Source organism: Schistocerca americana, chromosome 8 (assembly GCF_021461395.2).
Source record: "Schistocerca americana isolate TAMUIC-IGC-003095 chromosome 8, iqSchAmer2.1, whole genome shotgun sequence".
NCBI lineage: Eukaryota > Metazoa > Arthropoda > Insecta > Orthoptera > Acrididae > Schistocerca > Schistocerca americana.
The window spans coordinates 277,457,702-277,479,735 of record NC_060126.1 but is presented as its reverse complement, the minus strand read 5'-3'; the positions used below and the strand labels follow the sequence as shown (position 1 = coordinate 277,479,735).

Here is a 22,034-nt window from a genome sequence, read left to right as displayed (position 1 = left end):
AAGTGGAACCAACTTTTCAAACAGCTTAACTTTAAGCATTTTCTCCCTCCTTTGTTTAATGGAAAAATTTACAGCGATTTCTTGGTTACCAAAAGCTATTGCTGTCCATGTTTTCTTTGTGTTAGGAAGCTACTGTATTGTTGCTCTGGACTTTTATTAGAACACAATCACTGTTCGAACCATGATTCATGGAACTGTCAGAGTTATTTCCTCTGTCTCCTAATGTTTTCACAATTTCTAAAGAAACGTCTACTTCATTTTAATGACTATCCAAGAAATTCTTATTTTATCTTTGTAATGTTGGAAACATTAATTGGATACCACATTACTGTGAAACTCTGGAACCTGCATAACAACAGATGCTATTAGCAACCATATATGAAGAAAACAAAAAGAATTAATTCAGTTTCACATCCATTGTTACAACTGATAATTATTATGAATATTAAATGAGTTGCAAATTTGAGTGAATAGTAACTGTGAATGACTGTCAGTAAAAATATCAGTGGAAATTGAAACTCACTTTACAAATTACGATCACATTGTGCTGTCAATCAAGTGTATGTTCCCGCTGTCTGGTGGATGTGCACTATTGGCTATAGCTACAGCAGGTGTATACTTCTCCAGCCACCAGGTGAGGTGTGAGTTTGACAATATTCAACATAAAAAGCAAATAAAATAAAAAAGAACAAAAACTTAGTATGACTTAGCAGTGAGAATTTTGACAGTGCATTCCTTTCAGTGTATTTTTCCCATGTGAAAAATTTCAGTGTAGGTTTCAAAATGTCATATTGGACCATTCCCTTATTAGTGAATAATTAATATAGCTTCCATGAGTAGTTTGACAGCTACTTCTCCCTGTCTAATATATAGCTTCACTTATGTCACATCCTTAAATGTTTCACCTCATGATGATTCCTTTGGAACACAATGAATAAACCTAAAAAACCTGTCAACAGTGAACTATGAACAAAATTTGTTAAAAGTGCTTTCATTCATTGTAGCTGTAGAAGCAGCTTTTGTGATAATAAACAGTTTATGTATCATTTTTACTTAAATAACTGAAACTTCAGTTGTGCAAGCTTGATAAGGGGAATTAATTATGTTTCCAGGAATTACTCAGACTGCAGCATCCCGGGAAGTCCATTGATGAATGAAAAGGAACAGCTTGAGCCACATTCTGCTGGAGACCCTGAAGCTGGCTTTGCAGAACAGCTTTCATCTTCTTTTGCTGTTAGCTGTTCCACAAATTCTCCTAGCCACTCAGATACAAATTTCTCTGCTGTGAACATGGATCCTTCTCCATATTCACCAATGCAAGTTTCAACAGATGGCAGATCGTCTGTGAGTGAAGATTCATTGGTCAGGAGTCCTATTAAAGACCACACGGGCCAAAATTACTACAAAGATAGTGACACAAGCATCTCTGTTCCATCAACTCCGAACAACAATAATAACAGACAGTCTGTCACTAATGAAGATGACAAGTACAATTTGATGAACATTGGTGTCACCACATTACAACATATATTTGGAAACACATTCCCTAATCCCTCTGCATCACCAGACACAAAAAACCACATTTCATCTGATGCAGTAGACGGTGTTTCACTAGGAAGTGTTATTCTTGATTCAAATAAGAACAGTTTAGAGAATACTGCTACCACTGGTGCCAAACATGATGATGTCCAGAGACATTCTGCAAAAATTAAGAAGACCTCTAGTATAGATTCAACAAGTGATCAATCTCCAGGTGAAACATCAAGTTTGATATCTGAAAAGTGCCGAACCAAATCTAGGGAAGGTCAAAAGACTCGAGGGCACAAAAAGCGTTCAGCGGGGACTTCTGTTGTGGAAACCCATGGACAAAGAACTGGTAGGAGTAGTACAGGGGTGACAAAGTTTGCAGATACTGGTCACAGAAGTGGGAGGGCCCAACGCCTTGCACAAGACATCTCTCCTCCTTCAGTTAGTGGATCTTCTCGCTCTGTGGGTACTGACAGCTTTGGTGACCCTGATTTTGGTACTCCAGTCTGACACAACTCACAGAAATGTGAATTTTGACTGAGCATAGCATATGCTACACCCCGTCCATGGTGTCCATCCACTGCCACGTCTACCCTGCTGAACCTATGGAGGGTGCGGTGAATCTAGTTTCAGAACTTCCGTTCTGTAGAATAACATATGCTGTGTGCTAGCAACTATTTGAAAATGCATTCCTCCCTCCATTTCAAGCAGCTGAACCTTATTTTCCATGACATTTTTGAAAAACATAGTAGTATATATTACCACAGTATGTTAGGATTATAATACTTATTTTCATTCCATTTGTCTCACTTGAAGGCAATTTTTGAAGTACAACTGCTTTAGAAGCTTCTCTGATTAAATATATTTTGGATACAGTCATAGCAAGATTAAGAATTGTAACTCTGTGGGATGTACAATACTGTGTTTGCACACTTAATATCTACACATTTTATACTTTTACTCTTGTGTCACATATGTCATTAGCCTTTAAATGATCCTTGAGGAACTAGAAACTAAGCAGACCCTTTGAATAAAGTGTTAATGTTGTTTCATCAACTGCAGTTGTTTTAAGGTTGCAGTTATTCGTTTTATATCTTCTGTGGTTTCTACTGAATGGAGCAATTTTAGCAATACCTTTGTTCTTCATTGTGAAGTAAAAGTAAGTAAATGCAAGTTGTGTAACTCTCAGTTTCTATTTCTCACATGATACAAATTTTTGAGAGAACATTTTCTTGGCCAAACTTTCTTGGAAAGCATTATTGCGTTTGCATTCAATGCATTTGGCAAAAGCAGTGTATCAGTTAAATAACAGGTTAAGTCATTGAAAAATAAGTCAGGTTACCTGATTGAGAAATAGTGTTTGAGATTTGCATATAGCACATTATATAAAACTATGCAATATGTCTCATGTAATTCTTCTCTTAAATATAAACATCTATCTTTCTCTCTTGTAGGTAAAATGATGTAAGGCGTGATTATATAGCACTAAATTTTGTAAATAGGATATATTTGTTAATTTTTATTTAAGACAGGTTATTGTGTATCTCCTGTAGCTCATTTGTATTGAATAGTGTTCTTACTTTATTTTCATATGGACACTGAAAGAGTGATTACTTGGTGCTCTGTTACTGGTCAGTACTGTTGCCCTTACAGTAACGTCTGTACAGCAATTGCAAAGTGGTAAAGTTCATTCTGTTTTTAGCAGCTCTTTGTGTGCCTCCACCATAGCTTTAGCTTGTCAGGTAAATGATGAAATCTGATTGGATGCCCAATATATGTAAAGGTTACATTAATTTATCTAAAAACAAAGATGATGTGACTTACCAAAAGAAAGCACTGGCAGGTTGATAGACACACAAACATACACACAAAATTCAAGCTTTCGCAACCAACGGTTGCTTCATCAGGAAAGAGGGAAGGAGAGGGAAAGACGAAAGGATGTGGGTTTTAAGGGAGAGGGTAAGGAGTCATTCCAATCCCGGGAGCGGAAAGACTTACCGTAGGGGGAAAAAAGGACAGGTATACACACACACACACACACACACACACACACACACACACACACACATATATATATATATATATATATATATATATATATATATATATATATATATATATATATATAATAGAAGGAAACATTCCACGTGGGAAAAATTATATATAAAAACAAAGATGAGGTGACTTACCGAACGAAAGCGCTGGCAGGTCGATAGACACACAAACATACACACAAAATTCAAGCTTTCGCAACAAACTGTTGCCTCATCAGGAAAGAGGGAAGGAGAGGGGAAGACGAAAGGAAGTGGGTTTCATCTTCCCCTCTCCTTCCCTCTTTCCTGATGAGGCAACAGTTTGTTGCGAAAGCTTGAATTTTGTGTGTATGTTTGTGTGTCTATCGACCTGCCAGCGCTTTCGTTCGGTGTATATAGACAGACACACACACACACACACACACACACACACACACACACACACACACAAAAGCAGACATTTGTAAAGGCAAAGCGTTTGGGCAGAGATCTCTGCCCAAGGTAAGTCTTTCCACTCCCGGGATTGGAATGACTCCTTACCCTCTCCCTTTAAACCCACATCCTTTCGTCTTTCCCGCTCCTTCCCTCTTTCCTGATGAAGCAACCGTTGGTTGCGAAAGCTTGAATTTTGTGTGTATGTTTGTGTGTCTATCAATCTGCCAGCGCTTTCTTTTGGTAAGTCATATCATCTTTGTTTTTAGATATATTTTTCCCATGCAGAATGTTTCCCTCTATTATATTCATACGGTTACATTAATTTGTTAGATACATAAAATTTTAATAAACAATAAATTCCCTAGTGAACAGAAATGGGAACTGGGAATGAAGTCTTACTTAATGACAAATTGTCACTTAGATGACAACTGAAACTGTGTGTTTAGTTGTTTCAGTTGATTTTTAAAGCCAGTAATAAGATTTTTCAACTTAAGTGTGGGGGTTTTCAAAACTTAATAAGGAGAATTACAACAGGAAGACACAGGTAGTCGTGAGTGAAAGGTTATTTGTCAGACATAGCTATCAGGTTCAATGTGTGTTGCAGGAAAAGACATGGCACAATAACATGCCAAGTGAATGGAGAAATATATTGTATCTCTTTGGGGTATATATTGTTTGGGATATACAGCTGAAAAGGTATTAACTGTAATCTCAAACTCTTGGTGTAAAGCCCAGAAAAAATTTGAAATGAAAAGAGCCTAAAAAGGTCGTAGAAGAGATTTGTAGTAACAGTGCAAGAGACTGCAAATAGGAATTTTGATGTGCAAACAAAGATTACCAACAAAGGCCTAAACAAGGAAATGCATTAGTTTTTCACATTGTCAGAATGCACATAGATTATTGAAATTTAATGAACAAATTGCCATGTCATAAGAAAATTACATTATTTAATGTCACTATGCTATTAAGTGCACTACAAATTAGCACCTGTTGTTGATTTTCCTATATGAAATGTGACTGAGAAACTACACACACAGCGCTAGAAGATGTGAGTGGCCTCTCATAAATAACTCTTCTGAACAATGTCCTTTTTATTACTAATTTTGTATTTGGATTGTCTAAGTAGCAATAATGTTGATTAAATACTGTAAGTGGAAGCATTATGACAGCTCAGTCTTATTGATTAATGCTCCAGTTTATTTTCTTTCCACAGCAGTGTGGCACATTATAACAGTAACAGCTTGGATCTGTCCCAGTCATCAGATACAAAACTGTCTCTCTCTCTCTCATGAATAAATAATGTCCTTGCCATAATACAACAGTACATTTTCACTTACAACATTTCTGACATCTGTTGTTAAGAAAGCTATCTGTTTTTGCCGTGATATCATCAGTCTGTAATCAGCAAGATGAAATGAAATAATTGTCATTGCAAGCAGACTATACCATTGGCTTGCTTGCAAACAAGCAGAAGGTAGTCTGATGCAGTTAACATAACTTACTGCAAATTGAAGGTTATATTTAAGTCCGCAATTACTTGTACTGCTGTAACTGACTAAACACTCTCTCTCTCTCTCTCTCTCTCTCTCTCTCTGTTTATTGATACTTGCCAACTGCTTCATTTTTTATTAGAAAATACCTCACAGAAAATGTACAGCACATGATGTGACTACTGCAATTACTCTTCTGCTCTTGCCAGTTTAAATGCACAATTCATGTTATCCTTTGAGAACTAATTTCATTCTAAGTCAGCATTAAAAAACTCAAATAATTACAGTTCTACTTAGAAATTCAAAATCTGAAATCTGACAGTCAGTTCCCTCACAAGCTTCACACATACTACTGTACTCTTGTACTGAGCAAGAAGTTGGCCCAAAACCTAAGACTCAAATTTAAATAAAAAATCTGATATTGCTTGAAGGAAATGCACTGCATGAAATCCTGGCAGCTACAGTAAATTTCAATTTTTGCATTACATTGCCACTTTCTCAATATACTTTTAATATGTAAATTACAATAAATTGTTATTAAATTTTGCTTTCGATTAGGGAAAGCAGATGTTTATCTTAAAGAGACAATGATTTTATTTGATATTTTTGACAAAATGATTGTAACAAAAATCCTGACCTGATCCTTGTTTTATGCTATTGTTGATAAACAGAAACTGAATTAACAAAACACAGGTTTGATTCAGTTTTTAAAATCCTGTTGCTGACCTGCAACATAAATATTTGTATATATTATTTACTTGTATTATAAATTTATAACTGCATGTATTAAGTTTTATTTGTTATTTATCAGAACTTTATTTATGTATATGCATAGTTGCAAGTGCACACGAATCAGAATTGTGTGAACAGATCTATGTTTTATAGTCATTTTAGCCTTGACTGTACATCACAATTAAGTTCTCAATCCATTGAGTAGTCTTTCATTTTTGTTCTCTCTCTCTCTCTCTCTCTCTCTCTCTCTCTCTCTCTCTCTCTCTCTCTCTCTCTCTCTCTCTCCCTGAAATAAATAATTTGTTATTCACCTGAAACACTGCTGTGAAATAAGTTATAATATGCAGTCACATGTACTCGAAAGTTCATTCCATTACTGAGCTGACAATGATTTGTTAAAACATATTGGTACCTCCATCATAGCTTTGAAAATCATGAGACTAAACATAGTTCTGACAGTTTCATTTCTAACCAGTATCTGCTACACAAAATTACCTGAAACATTCTTCACATATTTCACACATTGTGTGCTTTTCTTCCAGTTGCCCATATTTCTCATCTGTCTAAATTCTGACATGGTTCTAAAATCATGAAATGTATATGCTTTATGCCACACTGTTATGAGTAATAAGACAGTTTATTTCTTTTAGTGGCTGGTATATATTCACCTTTCTAGTCTTTGTTTAAAGACACTATAACTTTATATTTTTTCCTGTTTCTTGGGGTATTGTTGCTGGATTTAGTATTAAATGTTCAAAAGAATAGACTTTTACATCTTCCCAGTGGGTCCACTATTGAAATCATGGTTGCTAGATATTTGAAATTTATTTAGAAAAAATTCCACAATTGCACAGTGTGTCTTGTTCTGGTTTCAGACTACCATGTCTGTTATGGCATTTGCATATCTTATGGATTGAGTTATACCTCCTTAAATCCCCTAGTTAGTAGTCCATTGCAACCCATTAATGCAAAGAAAAAAAATCTGTGGATTACGTTTGTCCATCAACTACAGATTTTTTTTAATGAGAGAGAAGACAAATGTATATTGTGATGATAACTTTTATTCATTTGTAAACACAAATATGTTGTCCATTAGTGGACTTTTTTCTTAAAAATGGATGCAGTTTCTTTTTTCACTGTCTTCTAAGTAAAATGCAGTTGATTTAGTTGCAACTGCTTGTGGTGCTAAACTGCTGCTTTGTAAAGTGAGGAATGAAAGCTTCCTGAGAATAAAGAATTACATGTTGTAATGTGGAACAGCAAAAGTTTTATTAAGAAAGAATCAAATATATAATACTCTTTAGGAAATTTACTGAAATATCAAAATTTGTTACAACTGCATGCAATAATTAGAAGCAAAGCTTCAAAAGTAAATTAAATTAAATATTATGTTAGTATTTTTTATTTATCTCCTCAAATACCAGAGACATTATTCTTTCTTATTGATTGTAACAATGTACAATTTACTTTCAATTGATGTAAAATCACATCCATTTACTGAGGCAGCTTCATGCCAACTCTCACATATTGTCAATTTTTATTCTCTGATAGCTGAAAGCACAGGGTGTTTCACATACAGCCAAAGTGATATGGCCGCATACACATTTTGTTAGGCATTATATTGGTTTTAGCTAAACTAGGTGAAATAGGAGCAACCTTGGAAAGAATTCAGAGAATATTGTTGCAATATTCAGCATTTTTAAATCAGAGTATTCGCAGTATCTGCTAACGGAACTGCACACATACTAAAACTGTACAAAGTAATGCTTAGGGACTTGAAAAATTCACAATATATGATAGACACTAATTCTGTCTCAAAATACAAAAACACAACATTATTATGAAATATCATTTATTAGGTAATAGTATCCAGATAAACTTTTTTGTCTGAGATAGTTTAAAATAGCTTTATTTTTTATGTATAAATACTGAAAATTTACTCAGTTTTTGGTTACTGGTATTGAGAATCATCCAGTGAAGCACAGTTTCTAAGGATAATGTGTGTAAGAACATGTTTCCAAAATAAAAAGTGCACACATGCAATTTTGTACTAGTGCACTCAATGCTCTGGTGTCATGCCAGCTGCGGGCCGTTGAATGGTCTGTACAAAATACATGCCACATAATGCAACATAGGAATCAACCATGGGAGCTAGCATCTCAGTACAAAGGAACCTTTAAAATTAGGTAAGTGGATAGATAATAAAGATGTACTCACCAAGCGGTGACAGAACATACACGTAAAAGATTACAATTAAACAAGCTTTCGGAGCCAGTGGCTCTTTCAGGCAGAAGGGTTGAAGGGGAAGTAAGGGGGGTGATGGAAAAGGACTAGAGAGGTCTAGGAAAACGGGTAGATTTGACAAAGTCATCCAGAACTTCAGGTCCGGGGAGACTTACCGGTTGGGATAAGAAGAAAAGACTGATTGTTGGAGACTGCATTGGATGAGACCTGAAAACCTGAGAGCTCAAAGGTGGAAGACAGGGTAATATGCAAGGCAGAGATTACTGCTTAATATGTTAAACGTTCCCTTCCATACAGCCTTGGCATTCAAGGTGAATGTGTTTGTTTAGATGCAGACGCCTTACACCAATACACCACCATTCTCACCTCAGCCTTCACTGGACGTAATTACCCTACCAGCCTCATTCAAAAGCAGATTTCCCAGGCCATCACATCCAAATTTTCGAGCACTCCAGTGGTTACTCAGTATTCTGGTCTGAAATGTATTAATCAGCTACTTCAACAAGGCCACAACTCCTTAAAATCATGCCCTGAAATGAGATCCATTCTGTCTGAGATTCTTCCCACTACACCTAGAATAACATTTTGTCCCCCCCCCTCCCTCCCTCCCTCCCACCCCCCCAAAAAAAACTCCAACTCCTCAATATTCTTGTCAGACCCTATGCTCCTTCTGCACCCATCGCCTATCCTATGGCTCCTACTCCTGTGACCACCCCACTGCAAGACTTGCCTTACGCACCCTGCCACTGTGACGGAACTGTCTCTTAGTCCACTGTCACTGAAGCAAGCTACAAATTGATATCCACCTATCTCAGATCAACGTCTGCTCAGTGTCCCTTCACTCTGCAACGTAGATATTTACAAGATGATGAAAAATCATCATTGATGAAAACAGCATATCTCTCTCTCTCTCTCTCTCTCTCTCTCTCTCTCCCCCCCCCCCCCCCCCCCCCACTCCTAAGCATTAATCCTGACTGGCAGGGTCTGCTGGTTAATCGGATGTAGCATGTTAATTTGAAGGGGTGGCAGACGCCCTTCCTGTCTCCACTCCGTACCCCTCCGGGGAGGAATGAGTGTAACCCAACTGTCTGCATCTAGTATAATCCATGGAATAGTGTGAATGTGGTCAGATGCCAGCGAGCTGTGTGAGGTGGAATGTGGGGACCAGTCCAGTATTCACCTTGCAGGATGTGGAAAACCACCTAAAAACTACGTCCAGGCTGGCCAGCACACCAGCCCTCGTCATTAATCTGCCGGGCGGATTCAACTGGGGGCGCGCGCCTACCTGAGTCCAGGAAGCAGTGTGTTAGCGCCCTCGGCTACCCTGAGGGGGCAATGAAAACAGCACCTAATATCTGCAATTACTGAGGCTGTGTAAATCTCATTACAATTGTTCCTGTAAATATTCATAATAAATTTTCAGGTAGAAAAATGGAGTCCTGATCCTCTTTGAAAGTTCGTAAATCTGGTAAAAGTAGGTTTTATTTTCTTTGCTGAAACATATGTCATCATACCACATTTAATATGCAAAACTGCTTTTATAAGTTCCCAGAATTCTCCTAAGTCCATTCCAAAAATAATCACTTGAATATACAGTCACTTTCTACACATAATGTTGATTTCTTACATAAGTCAATCAGTGGATTTCTTTCACAAAGATTGCTCGCTGAATATATTCTGTAGTAAAACACAGAACATCGCCACGTGGAAATTTCTGAATACAACAAGTCACACGTGTATCTCCCGAACAAAATATCCCACGACTGTCAAACTTTTACAAAATGTTCATAGCAACAAAATCTACCATTTCAAATCCATCTGATTGCTAAAGACTGAACATTTCGTCATCTTACACATTTTATGGACGGTCACATTTAAAATGACCTTTGCATTTGAAAAGCTAGTCGATGACTCCTCCCCTCCAGTTACTGATACAACCTAAGTATCTTGCAGTGTGCGGGAACCATACTGACTTCCGATTGGCTGTTCAAAAAGGCCAGGCAATCCGATCATACCTTCTAGATCTTACTTGCGTCAAAAATTTTCTGAGCCAATCACTACATCAGACTCATTGGCATCACTTCGACAAGCAAACTATTACTATAATGTTTATTAATTGAAACTAAATGAAAATTAATCTTGAGATAACTTTAGAAAACTGATTATATCATTACAGACTTTCTAGATGGCTGCTTTATTACATAAGCAAACACTCACAGACGTAAATCATCTGCCATTTAGGGGGATTTACAGTTTTCATGACACCATGGTGGCGGAACACTTGCTGGTAACGTAAGGTGTATTACCACATAAATTTGAAATGTTACCTGTGTCTGCCATACGCACTCACATTCACTCTCACCACCCTAAGACAAAATATAAAAGTTAATATTTAAACTTATTTTCATTACAAAAGAGAGATTATCGAAAGTTTAGAATTGAAAATCTTTATAAAAAATAAATTGGCACACAGAGTGCTATTACTGTTTTCAAATAACAAAAGAAATATAAACTGTTATGGTTCCTATCTGAATTTCCTTTCTTTCGTTTTGGTCAAATACTTTTTTAATGGGTTTTTCATATCTCCGAAATTATTATAGGTAGCAGTATCAAATTTTGACATGCTATTTGTCTGAATAACAAAAGGACCTGTACCACTTTTGGAATAAAACAGATAATATTTAACATAGTTATCTAGTTTCTTAGGTGAGGTGAATAATTGGACTCCATACGTGGCACACAAAAGCATTCCCACGCTCAGCCAGAAGGGCAGGTGGCTGATGACACAATCGGCAGGCCACAAGTCGGCCGCCGCTGGATGCTACTATACTGCAGGCTTCCAATACAGTTTGTCATAATGCAACAAAACTTATTGAAAAAACAGCAGTGGCGGATTAATCCGCGATGCTACACCACCGCCACCTATACCAGCCCAATAACTGGCAAAACTTACACTATCAAAGAGACAGATACTTGAACCAACAGTCTTGTAGGGATGCAGTTTCAAACCTCAGTGCAAGATTCTTCTCACACTCCAATCAGATAATCATAAGGCTAATATATGCTTTCTTGTCGAACATTATACTGACTTTTGAAATTTAGCTAGCAGACAAACTTATTTCTTTAACAATGAAAACAATCAATTTTTGTCAAAATAATGTAATTAGATGGATAAAAAGAATCTACTCACCAAGCACTGGCAGAACACACGCATAAAAGATTACAATTAGGCAAGCTTTTGGAGCCAGTGGGGCACTTTAACATGACAGTTTTAAGTGGCTGGTGTTTTGAACTGCGGTTGCACTTGAGCCTTAACCACCTTGTTTTAAGATACTGGCGGCATCAGTAAGCAATTGCACAATAGCTGTTAATGAATGCTTTGCAGTGTGCATTGTTTTTTCTCTTATTTTGAAATGAGTGGAGAAACTAATCCTAGTCCATCAAGGGACGCGGTTACAACTACCAAATACCAGGAGGGATCTGTGATCTCTATAACCATATCAAGTTCCACTTTTCCAGAAAAACAGAACACAGTTGTATAATGGCTGCCCTGTGAAAGGACTTGTTTCCTCACAATGCTCCTCTTCCTTCTGGGCATAACAATTCTACTTTGTTTATGCTTGTGGTCAACAGCCGTTTTATACTCTCCGCACTCTGGCAAACAAAACCTGGTAATGTATTTTGACCCTGACAAAAGTGTTCCTCAAACATGCAAACAGAGTTATTTTTGGTGGACCATGTTGGTTCTATACGTAGCACTATCAAATATTGGTTGTGTGGATATGAATTCCCATGAAAAGTCTAAATCAGTACTCTACATATTTTGTAATTATTGAACTGAGTGGAAAAAGAAAAATGATGATGGGAAAGCACTTAAATCAGAGGCATGAAAATAATGCTGCTTCTGAGAGAAACAATCACTTACTGAAAACTTAAATAGAGCCAAAACAAAGAAGCAAAGAACTTTTTGGAAAAAATTGTTGAAGTTTTTGTGACAAGCAAACATTCCAGTCAAAAACATTCCACTTCACCCATTTTTCTCCAGTCAATTTCAAAGCAATAAGGCTTCATCTGCAGGCATGTAGTATGACAAACTTTTCAACAGGTATATCTGATCATTGACAAAAAAACAGATGCAAATTTTGCCAAAAATAGATGCTAAATTTTCAGATTCTACCTATGGTTGTGCAATCACAGACTGATTCAGACGCTGCTGCCTTTTATCAGTACTGCAACTGGCTATTGCAGTTTGTGCAAGACAGGAGGTTAAGCATGGACTGCTTTTTGTTTTCTGATGAAGCATGGCTGCGGGAAAAGCAGACGCCATTATGAACCTCATTGGTAACATTATAAGAAAATGTAACTTGCCTTACTGAACTCCATTTTGACTGATTATTGAATACTGTCAGTTGGTGTGAGATCCTCAGCAGATAGAACTAATAGAAGAGAGAGAGAAGAGGCAAAGAATATTGACATGATGCATCACGAGTTTATTTAGGAAACATGCGAGCATCATGGAGATGCACATTGAGCCCCAGTGGCAAAAGTTACAGGGTGCAGCAGAAAGAACACCCTGATTTGAGAGGCAGTATGCAATGACAGAATAGAGTGATGCAGATGTGTCCTTGACTAACTACATATGTGTTGTTTTCAATGTATGCCATGGCTTGGTCAGATGAACATTACAGTTTATTCAAAAAGGCAGAGTGCCAATAGCTACAAAACTTGGCTTCTGTATTTGCTTCGCACTTGGTCAACGAGACTCTGTTCCCAATAAGAAAAACGTTTATTCTTGGATTTTGAATTTTCTAGTGATCCATTCTGAATTCAAATGTAAACCCCAAGGTTCAAAACAGACTGCTACAGGTTCCAAAAATGTTGCTGCTGAGATAGGTTCAGTTCAATAATCTCCTCAATGTTCCACAAGAAAGTACATATTAGCCTTATGATTATCTGATTGAAGTGTGAGAAGAATCTTGCACTGAGGTTTGAAAATGCATCCCTACAAGACTGTTTTGGTTCAAGAACTGAGTGGAAGAGATTATAAAGTCCATACAAGATTGTGTGGAGACATGCTTCAGAATGTTCACCAAGAAGGTGTTATGATTTTTTTTTCAGATGAGATACGTTTTTATCTTGTCTGTCAGCTGCAGTAAACAAACAAAATTGCAGGTACTAGCCTGAAAACAACCCCCAGGATCTCCATCAACAACCTCTCCATAGTTCCAAAGTAACAGTGTGGTGTGCTGTTTTTAATTTTTGTGTGATTGGTCCATATTTTTGTGAAGCAAATGAAGAGTGTGTTACTGTAAACAGCAGTCTGTACTGTACCATGCTCTGTGACTTCCTACAGTGAAAACTAGGTGAACAGTTTCATGACCTTGAGAACGTATGGTTACAATAAGATCGTGCTACAGCCCATACAACACCTCCATCACTGGCACTAGTGAGAGAAATGTTTCCTGGACACATCATTTCTTTGTGTGGTGGTACTGGATGGCCACCACATTCACCAGACTTGACACCTTGTAATTTTTTTCTGTGGGGCTATCTAAAATCCAATGTGTACCAATATTGCTCTCAAACTATAGAAACCCTCAAGGATATAATAACTCAAGAAGTTGAAGCAACCATACCCAACGTGACTCCCAGAGTAATGAACAGCTTCAGAAAATGGCTCAACCAATGCATCAAGAATAGTTGTTGTTTGTTTGGGGAGGGAGACCAGACAGCGTGGTCATCGGTCTCATCGGATTAGGGAAGGATGGGGAAGGAAGTCGGCCGTGCCCTTTCAGAGGAACCATCCCGGCATTTGCCCGGAGTGATTTAGGGAAATCACGGAAAACCTAAATCAGGATGGCCGCATCAAGAATAGAGGCAGGCACTTGAGTGACATTGTTTAAAACATATTAATATTGGGTATTCTTAAACAAATTATGTGTGTTCTTAGATAATAAAAATCTCCTATCTTACTTAGTTTCATTTTTCTTAGATTCACTAATAAGGGAGTTCTTTCTGCTGCACCCTTTACAAGATAACTGCTGTGCATCACAGAGAGATTTACTGCTGAAATTCAAGGAGTATGTTTCAAGAGTTTGGTAACACATTACTTCCACATACAGCTCATGAGATAGCCAATTTCACTGACTGGGAAGTGTTATGGCCTGTATCATGGCATGCAAAGGAGATTAGAACATTCCATCTGTTCTTCAGCTTTGGCACCCTCTCAATTCCACCTATTGGCTGAATCATTTTGATCCCAGAAAAGTGGTGATGGTAGGCATAGAAGGATATTTTGCATATCCTGCACAAGAGAAGGTTTCTGCAGCAAGGGTACCAATATTACTAACATGTAATAGTGAAATCCACAGGAATTTTTGTGGAAATTGGCCATTTTTTATACAAAGTGTGTCTGGAAAGTAAGTGGAATGATTTTTTTTTTCCTGCCAAATTGGAGGGTTGCAACATTGTGACTAGTGTGGCCAACATAGCCCTTGACAGTTCCCTGCTGGCGGTTGCCCAGAGCAGATTGTTCATGGTATATACCTGCGTTCGAGTGACGCACTGGGAGATCCAAATGCCACGATTCACTGAACAGCAACATGCCATTACATTTCCTGTTGTGTTAGGAAGTCAGGCTCCACAACAGTCACAATGCTAAATGAGCCAAAAAAGCAAGAATGTTGAAATTCCAACTGAAGGTAATGCTCATTGCCTTTTTCAATTCTAGAGGCATTGTCCGCTCAGAGTTTGTGCCACACAGGGATAAATTGTCAACAGCCAGTTTTACATGAAGACCTTGAAAGACTCTGAAACAGGGTGCTTCACACCGGGAAGCAGATCAGTGGAAAATGGCGACTCCATCACAGCAATGCATTGTCACATACCTCCTTGATCGTTAGTGTATTCCCGGCCAGGCATGGTGTGGCAACACTGCCCCAGCCACCATACAGTCCCAGTCTGGCACCAGAAGACTTTTTTTGTTTCCTTGAATAAAGGGAAGCTTAAATGGTCATTGGTTTGGATGGTAGATCCTTTGAAAGTCCAGGTGATTAGGTGTCTGAAGGAGATTCCTATCGGAGATGCCAGAATCGCTAATAAAAGTGTATTGACACCCAAGAGTGCTATTTTGAAGAATGGTAAACATTTGTATTTTTATTTTCAATAACTTGTTCTCGTGGATTATTCAACTTATTTTTGGGATAAACCCTGCATTTTGGATCCGTAAGTTTCCAAGAGTCCAAACAATATACAAGTTCTTGTGAGAGTACACAACAGAAAAACATTTTTAAGCCAGAATATTAATAACCACTGATTTTAGAATTACTACTGTATAATGAACAGATGCTTAACTGTTGAATAATTGTAAACATATTGTTAAAAACAACCCCTGATTGGCACATGAGGATGTGCTTTAGGATAAGTATACAGGCCACACAGCAGCATTGAAAATAGTGACGAAAGCAACAGTTGCCACTGGATTGGTTTTTCAACTGCCTTATACTTTTGATTCTGCCACAAGTGATTTTTCTCACTTCTCTAGTTAGAAACTTCAGGTTGGTAGAAACACTGTTTCTTTAAATAAAGAAGTGATTAGCTGCATAATAGAATCTGTTGTAGGAAAAAATTGAGCATAATTTTCCAAATGTGAATGACTGGAAATTTTCTGGAGGAATTGCATAATTATTAGTATTACATATTTTGATAACTGAACTATTATTCTTTTTAAATGTTTGTCATGTTTTAATAGACTAATCAGACTAATTCTGTATTCATGAGTGTTTTGGAAAATCCATATATTTGATTACTAGCCATCGAGAGTGGAGGTACCCTGTTTCATGTTTGTTAGAGCTATGGTTGATATGCCAATTGATGTATAACATATGAGAAGGGAAAAAACTATAAAATATAAAGAATACAGAATAGTTGGACAGAATGTATCTTCAGGAGCCAAAATTTCAATTCTGCTGATATATACATTTAATTGTACAAAAAAACTTTACTTTCTGTAACTATTAATTCCTTCCTGTGGGAGGAAAGAGGGATTGGATGGGGAAGATTAGAAAACTGTGGAAAATCACTCAGATCTCATGTTGTGCGTAAGAGGGGAGACAAAGATGGAGGAGGAGGAGGTGTAAGAGAGAACCGAATAGTACAATAGCTTACCGAGTGAGAAGTAAAATTGGATTACGAGGAAGAGAAACGAGAAGTGAAATGAATAGGCAATTTGAAGTGAGAGGAGAAAATACAAATTAGAAGGCAACAAAGAAATTAACTGATGTAAATAAATAAATAAATAAAATTAAATAAACATACAATAAAATAAATAATAATACAGGAAAAAAATGAGAAAGGTGATAGTGTGTTAACAGAGGTTAAGTCTAGGAGAATGGTCGGATGCAAGGGTATGTTGGAGAGAATGCTTCCACATCCAGAGATCAGGGAAGCTAGTGCTGGGTTGGAGGATGCAATTGGCCTGTGTGGTGCAGTGCACACACACACATCCCTTAAATCATGCTGTAGAGCATGATCACCAACTGGTTACACAATATCTGCTAAGTGAGTACTTCTTCGGTGTCCGTTATTGGTGGCCATAAAGTGAATATGTTAGTGGGTAAACATCATTGGTTGCATGTGGTGTTCTGCCTTTGATGATACAGGAATTACCAGTGAGCAAGTTGGATACTTGGGACAGGTTTTACAGTGATAACAACTGGAGAGGTAGTGTCTAGCCACAATAACTTGACAATTTTGCTAGTGCTCCCAGAAGTGGAGAAAATCGGCACTACGTGAAAGATATTTATTTGTTTGTGAGTGCTGCCAACATCAAGCTTCCCCTAGATGCAAAGTATTAAGAAAGGCTTGTCCCCTCCAGCAAGTAATTTCTGTAAGCACTTGCTGAGGTGTCTACATTAGAACAAAATGTTCTCAAGTTACTTCTTTATGATACTGAAGTAATGAACTTGCTAGAAGTACTTGTTACAGAAGTGTATTTATTCTTAGACACTCAAGCAGTTGCCACTGTTGTTGCTTTATTACTAATAATGAATAAAAATCAAGACAAAACTAAAAAATAGAAAAAAAATGTTGGATGAGTACATATTGAAGTTACTAAGTAACTCAATTCAGTTAATTAGTCAGAGGTTTTTACTTAGATTAAAAACTTTGACGATTTCGTATGCGAATTTTGAACATTTCTTGTCTGTTGTATAATCAAATATTGGATAATAAGAAACAAAAATGAGGCTTGGTGTCTCACCAAAAGACTGCCTTTTAACTACTCTTTAATTTTTTTCAAGCAGTATTAACTACTTTTATCACAAGCATAATACATTTGTTTCAGGTAAACATTTTAAAAAATCAGCTAAAATTTAAAGATGTCTGTAATGACATTCTACTTTACTTTTTGAAATTGATTTGTAAACTCATTTCTCACTTTCTTGACTGGTAGTCAATTATATGTGTTTAAGGATTCCAATGGTACATTTGTTTCAGATCATCTGCCTTTGTGCCATTCTCCTTTTAAACGCTGATAATTTCAAACCAGTGCTGAACGCACACAGCATTTATCAGTTTGAGAAAAACTTCCACAAAATGATAAATTCAGCAAGAACTTGCTGCAAGATGCAAAAATCTTGACTGACTTTTCACGCTGCAGCAAAACATGCGCTTATTTGAAACTTCCTGATGAATTAAAACAGTGTGCCACACCGGGACTTTAATCTGGGAACCACATCCAGCAATCAGTCGTAATTTGTCAGGAAGTTTCATACAACAAACTGTTTCCATTAACTTGTGAACTTTCATGAAGTTACAAAAGTAAGTAACATCAACGAGAAGGGGGGTTCAAGATTTTGTTGTTCCTAATATTCCAACCTATGTGATTGTGTGGGTAATGTCCCATACCACAGCAGAAAGTTCGAAAGAATGCCTAATAAATATGATTTCAGGAAAAATTTGGAAATTTGTGGTAAGATCTTATGGTACCAAACATCTGAGGTCATTGGTCCCTAAGCTTACACACTACTTAATCTAACTATCACTAATGACAACACACACACCCACACCCGAGGGAGGACTCGAACCTCCAATGGGGGGAGCCATGCGAACCGTGACAGGACGCCTCAGATCGCGTGGCTATGATTTCAGGATTACGATGTTAGAGTGGTTACAAGACAGGCAAATAAACTGCAATGACTTGGTGAGGAAGGCTGAATAGTTGTCTAAAAGAAAGGACAACAAACCAGCCATGAAAATGTATAGTGTGGATAAAACTGCTGAGAGCAGAGGCCACAAATCAATCCGTTTACCACCCTGCAACTGCTGTCAAGATTCCATAGAACTGGCCTGGTACAAAATAAAGCACATTTTCAGGATAACAAGTCACTGCTGACATGTTGAAGAAAGTACTGCAAATGTTGTTATGCTGGTTTCCTTTCAGTTACTGCCACAGAACTGGCAAAGCTACTGCAGGAAAGTGCAGCAGCTGGGGCAAGAGTATTGGACACAAGATGAAATAATGGAAGTGGTCATAGATGAAGTTATCATCAATACCACACCCTCAGGTGGTGGTGCGCGGGGTGGTGGTCATGATCTTGAATCAAACATAAATGACAGTGATCTTCAGTAAACATAATTTTGACAATTCTTTCAGGCATAGTTAATTACACCTTGTAAACATTACTGCTGTGCTGCATTTACAGATTCCAAAAACCAGTTTTTGACTTTGTTGAGCACAAAATGAAAGTAATGGTGCCAGCACTGCTGCAAGCAGCTGAGCATGCCTTCCCCACACCACTTGTCTCCCATCGACTGTCATAATGTGGGGCCACGGCCATTGCCAAGAGCCACTGTGCCAATTGTCAACTGATCATTGACAAACTGCAGGAACTTTGGGGCACTGATAATAAATGTTTGGCGGGCAATTTCCAATAGCAGTAATGTATTTTTTTGAAGTGTGTGACACACAGCTGAATTAAGTCTTTCCTTATTGTCAGTTTTGTATTGTTCCATCATCTCGTTATGAAAAGCTTAGTTATCAATCATGTGTCACATCATTTATCAATACATCTGTCTCTCTTGCCGCATTGTCGGTACGGCTGCTGCCAAGTAGGTGATCCGGGTTCGATTACCAGCCAGTTCAGAGATTTTATCCATTCGGGGACTGGTTGCTGTGTTATCGTCATCATCATCATCATCATCATCATTTCATCAACATCGCACAAGTCATCGAAGTTGTGTTGAATAAAGACCTGCACTAGGCAGCCGAACAACCCCAGATGGGGTCTCTCAGACAATAATGCTATATGATCATTTTATTTATCAATATGGAAATCCATATAATACATGTCCCAACTAAACAGTTGCACATATACAGAAAACCAACTGGTGTCTTAGCATCATCTTTCGTGCTAGGACACCATTTGTTGACAATTGTAATAGTTTATATACAACACACATTATTTGGATTTCCATATTGATAAATGATATGACATGTGATTAATAACTGAGCTTTTCATACTGAGATGATTGTACAATACCAAAACCAGCAGTAATAAAAGACTATAAATACAATTGTGTCTCATGCATTTAGAAAAGTAGGGATAAATAGTCTGGGACTATAATATAGTTTAAAAAATATGTTGCAGAGATTGGGAGGGTGATGAAAAGCGACAGTGCATGATGTGGGGAGGATATTGTGGGGATAGTTCTCATTTCAAGTTTTCAATGAAAATGTACCTCAAAATATTTTTATTGTTAGTAAGAAATGCCATCAGAAAGTGAATGTACTGAGAAGTGAGTGTGAGAAAATTAAAATTGTTAAAGAGGACAGTGCAAGATGTTTGGTTATCTACTTTACATTCTTACCACCCACTTTGACGAATTAACAATTACTTCACTTGCATTCCACCAGAATGTAATAGTATAAAACAGGGAGTGGAAGTATGCAAAATAAGTCAGCCCTCAAGTCAGCACAATGACCGATACTTCTAAAGGCAGGACACCCTGAACAGAGCATCTTGATTAGTTTTGTGTCAACTCCAGTTTACCTTGTTGCAGCTGTAAGTCATGGAAATTTAAACCTGGTGTTTCATTTAGTTTTGTGACCTTTAATGTCTACTTCAAATATTAGCAAATAATTCTTTGTATTTGTTCAAATTTGTGTAATATGAGTCTTAGTACAGTTGATAATATTTGTTGAGTGTATATGGTTGAGTTTTGCCTTTTGATGAGTATATTTGTGTCATCAGCAAACAATGTGGTTCTTGAACAGGTTGCTAAAATCACTGGAAGGTCATTTATGTAGATAAGGAACAGAACCACATCCATTACTATACCTGGTTGGATTCCTTATTGTGTGTGTCTCCGTTATGAGTTTAGTTTTATTGCTGTGGTACAATTATCCTATGTGACCCTCTTAGTTCTTTTATAAAGTTAAATATCGATCCATGCAAAATAGATGTGCTATCATTTTAGTTTACAACATAAAATTTTACGCACCACACATTCAAAGAGTTGCAAGGTCACAGAATATTCTAAATGGGATACCTTTTGTTATTCATCTTTGCGAGAACACTCTTTATAGATCACATACAATTTATCGACTCCCATGGTCCAGGGATAGCGTCTTTGACTAGTAATCAAAATGTCCTTGGTCCCAGGTTCAAAACAGCCACCGCTTAAATTTCGATTAGTAATCAGCCCTGGCAGCTGAAGACGTCTGACATAAGAAGTCACCCTTATTCCATCAATGGCATTGTCAAAGAGGGCAGAGGAACGGACAGAGGTAGGCCCTCTCTTTTCTGTGGGGTGGGAATCAGCAATGATCAATTGCATGGGGATGCAGAAGGCAATGGAAACCACTGCATTAAACACACACAATGTGTATCCACAGGACATATGGCCTGTAGTTGAACAAGTGTCAAGATTCCAGAATAGTCTCCCATTTGGATCTCTGGGAGGAGACTGCCAAAGGGGGTTGACCATGAAAAGAAGATTGAATAATAAATGAAAGGATAATGTTCTACGAGTTGAGGCATGGAATGTCAGATGCTTGAACATGGTAGGGAAGCTAGAAAATCTGAAAAGGGAAATGCTAAGGCTCAATCTAGATATAGTAGGGTTCAGTGAAGTGAAATGGAAAGATGACAATGATTTCTGATCAGATGAGTATAGGGTAATATCAACAGCAGCAGAAAGTGGTATAACGGAAGTAGGATTCGTTATGAATAGCAAGGTAGGGCAGAGAGTGTGTTACTGTGAACAGCTCAGTGATAGGGTTGTTTTTACCAGAGCCGACAGCAAACCAACACTGACAATGATAGTTCAGGTTTACATGCCGATGTCGCAAGCTGAAGATGGATAGTGGATAGATAGATAGAGAGAGAGAGAGAGAGAGAGAGAGAGAGAGAGGGGGGGGGGGGGGGAGGGGAGTATATGAGGATGCTGAAAGGGTAATACAGTATGTAAAGGGAGATGAAAATCTACTAGCCATGGGGGACTGGAATGCAGCTGTAGGGGAAGGAGTACAAAAAAAGATTACAGGAGAATATGGGATTAATAGTGGATACTC

The 22,034-nt window shown here is 37.6% G+C and overlaps 1 protein-coding gene across 1 annotated transcript in view; it reads left to right on the top strand.

Moving 5' to 3' along the window:
- LOC124545764 overlaps positions 1 to 3,386 on the top strand; it is a 114,897-nt gene extending 111,511 nt beyond the window's left edge. The window contains exon 9 of the mRNA XM_047124709.1: positions 1,113 to 3,386. Within this exon, the coding sequence (XP_046980665.1) occupies positions 1,113 to 2,037 (925 nt within the window). The 3' untranslated portion in view covers positions 2,038 to 3,386. The remainder of the gene's footprint in view (positions 1 to 1,112) is intronic.
- The last annotated feature ends 18,648 nt before the right edge of the window (positions 3,387 to 22,034 follow it).